This window comes from Theobroma umbraticum, unplaced genomic scaffold (assembly GCF_002168275.2).
Source record: "Theobroma umbraticum cultivar Fairchild unplaced genomic scaffold, ASM216827v3 scaffold_12.1, whole genome shotgun sequence".
In the NCBI taxonomy this organism is placed as follows: Eukaryota; Viridiplantae; Streptophyta; class Magnoliopsida; order Malvales; family Malvaceae; genus Theobroma; species Theobroma umbraticum.
In genome coordinates, this window is record NW_018397269.1 from 1,157,731 (window position 1) to 1,168,550 (window position 10,820).

The 10,820-nt window shown below is 33.7% G+C and overlaps 2 protein-coding genes across 2 annotated transcripts; one reads left to right on the forward strand and one right to left on the reverse strand.

Moving 5' to 3' along the window:
- Positions 1 to 6,758: 6,758 nt before the first annotated feature.
- Positions 6,759 to 7,594, reverse strand: LOC110426016 (uncharacterized). Its single transcript, XM_021441100.2, has one exon. It carries the CDS (start codon positions 7,408 to 7,410, stop codon positions 6,967 to 6,969), a length of 444 nt encoding a protein of 147 aa, XP_021296775.1. The 5' UTR covers positions 7,411 to 7,594; the 3' UTR covers positions 6,759 to 6,966.
- A 2,526-nt stretch (positions 7,595 to 10,120) lies between these two features.
- Positions 10,121 to 10,351, forward strand: LOC110426069 (cold-regulated protein). The gene has a single exon (XM_021441144.1). The coding sequence runs from the start codon at positions 10,121 to 10,123 to the stop codon at positions 10,349 to 10,351; it is 231 nt and encodes a 76-aa protein (XP_021296819.1).
- Positions 10,352 to 10,820: the final 469 nt, after the last annotated feature.

A 10,820-nucleotide genomic window follows, 5' to 3' on the forward strand; every position in this document is an offset into this window, starting at 1 on the left:
ATGAAAATTAAGAAGTGCATTAAGTGTATAACAAAGGACAAGAGAATGTAATATTTAAAACATTAAGAAAGGAAAAATATGGATATTGAATTCAAAATGGAAAAGGTATTAAAATTTGTGTACTTTCCATTTTTAAACATATAATGCATTTGCAGCTTCTTCACTAAATATAAGATGAACAATCATAAAACCCTAAATAAAGCCTAAGAACTATTAATACAAATCCCTGCTACCTAATTCCAATATATGTATATACATAACCATAAAATTAAAGCCAAAGTCTCTTGTTTTCATCTCACGTCTCAACCTAAGCTTTAGCAGCAGCACCACCATGGCAAAGATGTTAAGCCAAGGATATTGTATCCTAGTTTGGGTCATTGTTTTGCTGAGTTTTGCTTCCACCTCAATGCCCCAAATCATGCATTCTGACCATGATCAGCCTTTATATCGATTTCAACAGGCATCATTTTCACAGCCCATGAATATGGTCATCAGAAACAGCAGCCAACCTACACCAACATCTTCACCTCTCACCTTGATTTTATTACTCATCTTGAGTTCGAGTAAGATATAAGTATTAACTTTTACATAATTGATATCTGAACTCATTTGTGCGCGTATATATATATATATATGCTTCCAAGAAAATAGGGAGATGAGACCGAAATAATGCTCTTGGACAACCAAGAGCCTTGCCGATATAACCAAATTCTCACATAACAAAAGAAATATATGTTGTTTTTTTCTCTAACCCTAACATAACCACACCAGTCCACCTTTTTTTTTTTCTCCTACCTCTCTTTTCTTCTCCTTCCTTTTTTTTTTTTCTTTCCATCCTTAATCATCCTTTTTTTTTTTCAATACTAGTTCAGCTTCTCTCTCCACTTTCTGTAAAATCTTTTCTTCTTCTTCTTCTTTTTCCTTTTTTCTTTCTCTCTCTCTTATTCTCGGCAAGGTATATATCACCCCAAAATTACTCCCTTAAAAATTCCTCTCTCCCTTTTACTTCTTAATTTTCACTTAAACATATACACAAAAAACTTAAAATTTAAAATTTAATTTTTTATTGAAATTATGGTTGATTGTTGGCTACAATTATTCGTAGTGGGTGTTATTTTTTGGTTGTGATTTTGTGGATATTTGAGTATTCATTTTGTTGATGTTTCACAAAGGAGAGGAGATAGAGATTGAGAGTTGAGAAAAAAAAAGAAGAATCCAAAAACAATTAAATAAATATTTAACGTGTTCGCGTATTTAACAAGTAATTTTAAGATATTATAATACATATTTAAGTAATATTTTTAAAATTTAATTAATATTTATAAAATTTAAATATCTTATAAATTAATAAAATTCAAGATTAAATACTTAAAAGAATAACGAAAATCTTATTAATTGACATCCTTACACTATCATGATAAAAAAAGGTGTGATGAATAAGGTTTGTGGGCATTGTTGCAATTTGTGACATTCCCAAAACAAAAGAATCTTGCGGTGACCACTGCCCCTTTGGCAGTATCAGAGTTGAGTTGCAGAATTATGGCCAAAAGCAGCAAATGTATACTTCCAAAACTACAAATCTGAAACCAAAAAGCTAACTGCGACTTGGCACGATGCAATTGGTTGCTGTTAGAGTTGCCATGATCTTCAACACGTGGTGGGAGACAAAATCATTTCCTTTCGTTTTTTCCATCTAATAAAAATATATCAGAAAGCAAGAAATTAATCCAATGTGCACGACCTACGATGTTGGTACGACCTGCTAAAAGTATGGACAAGCATAAAATTCTTCCAATCGATAGTCAAATGTTACAAAATATTCGAAGAAAATGTACTTTCAAATAACCACCCAGTTAGAAGAAGAAAGAGAATAATATTGCTAGGAAAACCATGCACGGAACCATAATCAAGGAGAGTATTTCAACACGCCTCGCTGATGAAATCTGGTGGTGGCGGAGGATTCTTGAAGTACCACGGAAAGAAAGGCCAAATGGGGTTAGGAGGTGGAGGTGCATACATTGGCGGTGGAGGTGGAAATGGAAATGGAAATGGTGGTGGCAGCGGTGGCCCTGGCGGTATTGGTGGCCCTGGCGGTAGTTGGTGGTCCTGGTGGCAATGGTGGTGGCCCTGGCGGTAATGGTGGTGGTGGCCAGTTAACGGGTATAAGTGGAGGTAGACAAGGGTTGGCGCATTCAATTGTTTTGCTCTGGTCAGAAATTTCTGGTTCTGAAAAGGTTGAGGCTGGAAAATTGAGTAAGAAAATGACCAAGATTGAGGCTAAGATTTCTTGATTGAATTTTTGGGCCATGATTTTATGATTATGGCCTTGGAAAGATGAGAGGGAGAGAAGAGGTTGAGTGGGGGTGTGATTTGTGTGGTGATCTGTTGAAATTGCTCTAGCTTTAAAGGAAAATGAATAATTGAAATATTACAAGAAATTATGAAAGCAACCTCTAGGAGCTTAATTATTGTCATAAAAAAATATCGATAAAAGGAGGTTTATAGGGTGTAAAAATGAGTCACTATTTGCCTTTTGAGAGTGTTAATTATAAATTAAGAGAAATGCATGTGAAGAAGGACTGGGGAGGGTGTATTTGGCCCACTGGAGGTGATTAATTAGTGAGGATGGTTGAATTATTAATTAAACCTATTGAATAAGTATTTGAGGTATTGCATAAATCTCTCTTTGAGATACATATTGAATTGCATAACTTCACCCTACAAGAATCTGCTAAAAATGCTTTCAAGCCTTCAACTTAAGTACTTGTTTTAATTGCCGATAAAGAGGGTGTATATATATATATGTGTACTTTTATAATCTATAAAACCTAGAAAAAGATAGATAGAAACAGAAGTGATAATTTTCCCTTTCTCTACTCATGAAAATATCTGTAGTAGTGATAGATAAGAATATATTTAACTTTGCTGTCGCAGTTAAGTTTAATTGTAATCATTAAATTAAATAAAATAAAAATTACGATTATATATTTCAATTGTGATAAACTTACTCCCTTTCGTAGTTCTACTTTTTTTTAATAAGAATGTCATCACGAGGCAGGGATGGAGGGTAGTGAAGGGATGGTGGTCGTGGTCCTTTAAAATAAATTATTTTATTTATTATATAATTTTTAATTAAGAGTGAAAGATAGTATATTTATTGGGTTGTGATCCTTTAAAATTTTTAATATTTAAATTATTGTATATTTTTTAATTCTCTTTAAAATAAATTTTTATTTAATAATTAATATAAATAATAAAATAATAAAAGAGTCATAAATCCTACTCAACTTTATTTCTCCATACCTCTTTCTCTCTCTTTTTTTTTTTCACTTCTCTTCTGTCTTTTAATTTTTATTTTTTGAAAAGCATTTGATGAAATTTCATTCTTTAAAAATGTGTACAAAAATTACCTCAATTTGCTAGTATTACAGCAAAAACATATAGGACATGCCCCAATATAAAAAAAGCTACATATAATGAAACAGAATACAACTAAAACCTAACAACCTGCCCGCAAGAACAACCAAAGTTCAAACCCATTTCCTTTTGAAACACATGGCTCTTGCACAATCTCCATGCAGAGCTTTTTGGTTTACAAAAAATCTTAGCAAGTATTGGATGTCATCCTTTCTTGATAAACCTCATTTTAATTATATATCAATATCGAAAGAAAAATCAATTTATTTCTCTAATCTTTATTTATTGACTAGCACAGAAAATCTTTATCAATTTTCAACCAGCAGCATAATGCATAAATATAAGTCTTGATGGGTTACACATGTTATGAAGTTAGAGCCAACAAGCATTGTCTTTTTATTTTTACTTTATACTCTTTTTTTTAACACACCATTGATACAATTTCATTATTCATAGGTCAAGAACAACTTTTTTAAAAGATTATTATAATTTTTTTTCTTAATTGTTTTGCTTTACATGTTACAAAAAATTATTATTTATTATAAAGTTTTTGATTGTGAGTTAAATTTAATATATTAATTTTAAAAAATTTTAACCTTTATTCTTCTTCGTCTGTTAACTTTCCAGTAAAAATTGATTAATTTCTTTTTTCTCATAAGGTCAAAGAGGATGTAACTGTATTGAAAACAAGGGGGCAATTTAGAACTCAAGTAAAGAGGCCCAATGGGTCCAACGAATTCCATGAAAAGGACTTGTATGTCTTGATCTTCGTCCTTGAGGAATGACCTGAACCCAGATGAAAGCCTGTGGTGGGCTATCCGAAATTTATGTACAGTGGATGGGAGTTGGAGATGAACTGGGCTTTGGCCTTTGGAAATTTTAGCTGCGGTGGAACAGTCGCCATTCCAGGAGGGACTGCTCTTATATGCACCCAAGCTGCAAGCCAACAATGCTTTAATCGGAATTTGGGTTTTACTGCTATTCAAGCCCCTTTTGTACTAAAAATATGTTGTCAATATATAGCCTATCCAACAGTAACATGTTATATCAATTGCAAAACATCCAACACAAAAATCATGGAAAAAGTTGAAATGATATGTATAGCTAGGAAGAATTTTGACAGTATTTAAAAATAGATTAATTAAATAATGATGTAAGCACCTTTTTAAAAAATATACCAATTGAAAAATAGCAAAATGCTATCAAAATTTGTTTAGTGCACATGTTGGTAGTTGGTCAATTGAACCCTATAATCTAATGTTGTACGATTGCTAGCTTTATAATTTCTAGTAGGTGCATGTTTGGATTGAGGGCCTTAGAAAGAGTTACTGAACAAGTACAAAGTGCAACAAAAGTTGTTGAAATTATAAATGCACAATTCAGTTTCTTATGCTCTATGTGTCAAACATCTACCAAGAAAGTCATCAACGGCATATATAATTGAGCCCAAAAATTAACTGTGAAAAGGATGTGGCTGTTTCTCCAGAACTTCCCTCATTCAATGCATGCCGACCAGGGACCTCCTAACTTTAGTAGAATGAATCCATTATCACAAAAATATCACTCACTTAGACATTACACATCTAGCTAATAATTGATCCCTTGCTTTACATATGGTATGAAATGCTCCTCGAGAGAGATCAGTACAGAAATTTAAAGTTCAGAGGCTGATCAAGCCAAGTAGGAGGGGCAGGTGAAATGGATGGTGCACCTACCACGATATTCTATTTGTAAACTGATGGAGGTCACACTTCTGAGTAATTTGCAGTGGCTTCGTCAGTAATGGCAGCCCAGAACAACTTTGGACAGAATTTTCTGAAGATGAAAAGGATACTTGTCTTGCTATGAAACTTTAATGGTTAGAGCTGCTGGCCATGTCGATATGATTCCATTGTTTCTTGGGGCAGGCACTGACGCCCAACTAGTGATCTGCACAATAGACACATGCCTAGCTAGCAGCAGGCCTGAGTTGAATTTCCCTAGGATGATTTCACATGAAATTTTGCGGCTCTATAATTATCCTCTGGAACCAACATGTCTGGCCCTATCTGTCTATTTTTTCTTTTTGAAAGGCAATGATATTTCATTCCGTAGAGAATTTGCAAAAACTACTCTTAGTTTGGTAGTATTGCAGACGTATGTCAAGGATTAAGCTACCCCTCTACCACTACCCTACGTATACAAGAACATAATTACAAAGCACATTTCTAGCTTTTTAATTGATTTACATATGAGAAAGTCTTATAGGAGAGAAAGAAATCTGAATTTCAAATCTTAGCTCTGTTTCAAAACGATAACGATTATTAAGTCAAATTTAAATTGTTTTATTGCAACCCACATCATGCATCCAATATGCAGTATGTCTATATGGTAGTAGAGTTTTGTGTAGATATGCCTTTTTTTTGTTCAGTGTGAGACTTAGACGTCTGCAAGAAATAACTCTGGATTAGTATCAAAATCAAGTGGAGTCAGGTTTGGAATATTCTCCCTCATTATTCTTTTTAACCAATACCTTTTAATATATCATTCATCATTGTTTATATTTATATGAGAACCAGTTATTAACTGTCCATTCCAATCATCTCAATGATATTACTACAGAGTTATTCAGACCAATAGGCAGATTAATTTCGGTTAAGCAAGGGTTTGAGCTCCAATCCTGTACATTTTTAATCTATACTTTGTAATATATCAATCATCACCTATTTAATCCTAACTATTAAATATGAATTTCACACATTTAAGCTGTGATATTTGACGTATTTAAGAGTATTATATTAATAGTAAAAAAGTAATAGAGGAGAGCCAAAGCCGTCAAGCATATAGAATATTGATGCCCATCTCCTTGTTGGAGGCAATCAAGAAGGACTTTCATTAATACTCAAATGAATGAATATTCATTTTCTTAAAAGAGATTTAAACAAGGATTTAGCCTCTCCTTTTAACTAATCTCATGACATAATTTTTTTTTCTTTTTAGAATAGTATCTTAGTTGTTCATTATTAGGGCTAAGGAGACATGATTGAAGGTTGTTTGTATAGTAATGGCATATCATCTCCAAATGAGGCATTAATCAAATTAATTCCTCTTTTTTACTATCAAAAGAAAGAAAAATATTGTTAGAAAAACCCTTTTACCAATTGGCTTGGAATTTAATATATATGCAGTTGGCCTATGTGCAAAATAGAAGCACTTTTAAATGTTTTTGGGTCTGCCTTATAGTTCCAATATATGAAGGAAGCATCCAAATTAACTTTTCTGCAATGCATTACATGTGACAACTGACATGATTATCTCTCTTCTCTTAACAACCGAAATTCTCTTTTCTTGACAATTGCACGAAAACAAAAAAAAAAACCGCGCAAGATTATTATTGAAGAATATAAACATAAATATATTCACGTCCAATGAATTTGGTCAAGCAAATTAAATATAAACACATAATAAATAGATTCCGATTCTTGGTAGAACATTTAAAGTAATTAAACCAAGAACAAACCTAAAACAATATATTCCAAAATAGAGAAATGCTGGTCCGGTCATAGACGTCTACCAGGTTGTCAAGAGGCCCAACAACCCAAATCCACAGGAAAGCAGCAAAATCCCAACAACATTCCGTCCAGCACTAGAGAAAAATGTCCATCTATCATCTGCATCAGCTGTGTACAACTGACCGGGCACACCAGTCACGTAATAGAATCTTGGGGGCGGCGGAGTCGTCGGAACTGGATCACAATAGATGAACCTTGGCGGAGGAGGAGGAGAAGGTGGTGGTGGTGGAGGCGGTGGCAGTGACTGCTGGTCGCATGGATTCACACAAGGACATGTTCCGCACTTAATTTCAGTAGTTGGTGCTTGGGGCACTACTACTGGTACTATTTCTTCGAGCTTCTTGGTTGATGCATTGATTGGAGTTGGAAATGAAATTGAAAGAATTAGGAAGATTATAAGCAGTGATTGATGAGGATTCTTTTGATGTGTATGGGGCGCCATGTTTTTGCTGAGAGAAAGGGAGAGAGAGGAATAGAATGCAATATAAAGTTATATATATAAAGAAGAGAGAAGTTGGGACTTGGGTTGATTATGCATTGGCTTATTGCCTCCTGTTAAATGAGCAGAGAGGTGATCGTGTTAGTAATTTTAGGTTTTTTTTTAAATTATTTTTTTTAAGCATTAGGGAGTGGGTGAGAAAGAGTTGAAATTATGAGACTTCAATGGGTTTTTAATGCTTATGAAAGCGAATGGCATGTGCATGTTGTAAATGTAAGTGACCCTACAGCAACCTTTTTTCAATTGGGGTAGGCATGCAAGAGGTGAAGTTGCTCCATACAAGCCCCTTTTGTTTTAAAAAAAAAAACAAATTTCTTCTTTTCTCTTTAATACAAAAAGCATCACTTGGATTGATACAAAATGATATTAATTTGACGTAATTATCTCTTAACTCCAGAGTTGGAGCAAATGTTGAAATATGAAAAATGATTAAGAATCTCATGAAAAGCATACTCACTTAGTATATTATAGCCAGGATGTTAAACTCAGAGAAGAATACTTTCTATTCAAGTTTGTCGATGATCAGTGCCATATGATACTTTAGGAGCCAACTAATTAAGAATCGATTCCATTTTTTGTCTATCCTAGTTCGCAAGTAAACTTTGTATGCAAGTTTGTACACCACTCTTTACAAACAAAACAGTGCTCAAGTCGACTTGCTAGTCTAGGCAAGACTCCAATTCTTTTCTATTTTCCCCCTTTTTCTTCAAAAGATGGACAGTAATATTCTCTATTTTTTTTGTCATCTATGGTGAACTATTTTCTATTTCCTTCTTTTGCTTTGTTGATTAAAAAAATCTTTACATTTAATTTAATTAACCTCGTTAAAAATTAAAAAATAAATAAAAGAACCAAATGATAGAACCAAATATAATCCAAAAGTAGTCAAAACTAATATGCTTAACGGGCTGGGTTGCTGAGAGAAGAGAAATTTATTAGTTAATGTAACTCACTGGAAGAGACATTTAAAATTGATTATTTACAATTGTTTGGTTCCATAGTTCTAAGAAGCTATTTGTTTAATTCCAAGCAAAGCTTTGCAAGCATATATGTATTCCAACTTTACAAAAAGTGCAAGCCTGGCATTATTCTTCAGCTCTGATTTGGCTTTCAATTAATAAATTTTGCTTAATAATCTGAAATTCATAAAAAGGGTTAAAAATAACGACAGTGTGTGAAAATAATGTCAACATTAACATTTCAGTTAAGTTTTTAATTGTTTTTCTTTCAATTGATTGATTTTCTTTATTTGAGATGTCAGTGTTGTATCAATTTTTTATATTAATAAATTTTTTTTGAATTGAAGAATAAAATAATATCAAAATTTCTTTCCATTTATTGATTTTCAAGTGATTGATTTAAAAAAACCTATTCAAGAATTACGACTGCCTCTTGAATGGTTAAAAATTAGATTGCGTTGGATTTCAAAGCATGCATATTTGAGGAGAAGCTTTCTTGTGAAGAGTTAACAATCATAAAGGGAATCGTATACCCTTCGGAAAGATCATGAAGGCATGGAATACAGCTCTTTTACCTTTTTCTTGAAAGCAGTGCACCATCCTTTAGAAATTCTCAGCATCCTTCGGGCGTTGCAGTCCCCTTTGCTAGCCATACTACCAAGAAAATTATCCTGTCTCACCTTTTCAATAATATTGCAAATTAAAGCTCTCACACAACTAGCATTAAGCATGACCATGTTGAGCTAGCTATCCAAAGAAAAGTAACTGCTAATCTTAATATACATATTTAACAAGTGCTTTCAACTGGAGTAGTTGATTTAATATTAAGTGTATATATCTCCTGCGTAAAAAATTGGATTCAAGTCTTCATTTTAAAAGAGAACCCTTTAATATATTCATTTGAAAAATCTTGTATAAAGATATGCTCTCTTCTCATTTAATAGTTAACAAAAATAAAAAAAAAAAGCTGTAAAAATAAATTGCATCAGCTACCATGAAATGAAGGAGAGAAGATACATAAGGAGCACTTGAAGGATTAGCATAAAATGACAAAATGGTAGGAATCGGGAGTCCACCTCTTTGACGAGCGATTGAGAAGCATTATCCCATTCCTCAAGTCATTGTCTCAATTGGCTTCGTCGGCTACCATCTACTCATTCCCCTTGCAGCTCCTCTTATCATATTCACAGAGACAATCTCAGGGTTGGGCTCAGATCCAACTAAGGTCCAATACAGTTGACGTATCTACAGTACGTATCCTAAGTCCTAGCCTCGATCCAAATGCGTTTATTGGCCGAAAACTGTTTTTAGTCCGAACTGTTCGTATTAACCTTGCACACTGGTACTGAACGTTTAATGCAACCCAAAAAAAAAAAAAGGGCAACTGTATTTTCTTGACCCAATTCAAATGTACATATCAGCACTTAAACAATGAAACCCAAACACGTGTATAAACCCCACATAGCAGCAAGTGTGTTCTCCAAATGTTCCATCAAATGACACGTGTCACAAACCCAAAAGCCCCGGCATGAACCACCAAATTAAGCAACGACCCTATAAAACGAACATCATGCCGATACCACAGTTCCATTGCTCAAATCGACATCTAAAATGATAAAAAAATTCACCCAAGAAACTTCCCATCATCAGCCTACTCAACCTCAATACTTCTTGGTTGCTTTTAATATCCAAAAATGGTGGGTGTTGGGATTCCAATCTGCCTTCAATGTGGCACCGCCAGCAACCCTTGCAGGTGCGAGGTGGTTGGACCAACGCTGGGGTTCCTGGCCTTCGCGGCTGCAGCGATTGTGGAGTGGCCAGTGGGGGCTTTGGTCTACTGCTTCACGCACATGAAGGGTCGTCGTATCAAGGCACATCCAGCCACTGTTGTTTACCCTTCGGTCACTAATGCAATTCCCATTTAATTTTCTGGATGTTTTTGATGTAAGCTTTTCGTGTATTTTATTTGCTGTTTTAAAATGCTATATAATGATAATGAGTACAATAATTATGCTACTAAATCTACAGTAATACTTTTTTATCTTTTTTCCTGCTGTAAATAAGTTATATAATGTTTGTTTTTCGTTTTTGTGCGCTACGCTGGAGATGTAGAATTCCAACCAAATAATATTAACAGAAAAAATTAATGGAAATGCTATTTTCTCCGACTCTGAAATGTCCAAAAAAGATCGACTGCTCAAAAATATACGAACTCTACAAATTCGATTTAATTAAGACTGTTATGTAAGTGGTTGTATTAATTTCTAGAGATAAATATAAAATTTTCAATATATTTGCTCAATGTTGAATTTTGTTCTTGAAGAAGTATTTTCAAGAAAGAAAATTTTTGAGAATAAAAGCTATTAAAAAATAGAGAACCAGAGAATAATCAAG

Excerpts from the sequence above, each read along its gene's own strand:
- LOC110426069 (XM_021441144.1), top strand. The coding sequence starts at position 10,121 with ATGGTGGGTGTTGGGATTCCAATCTGCCTTCAATGTGGCACCGCCAGC.
- LOC110426016 (XM_021441100.2), bottom strand. The coding sequence starts at position 7,410 with ATGGCGCCCCATACACATCAAAAGAATCCTCATCAATCACTGCTTATA.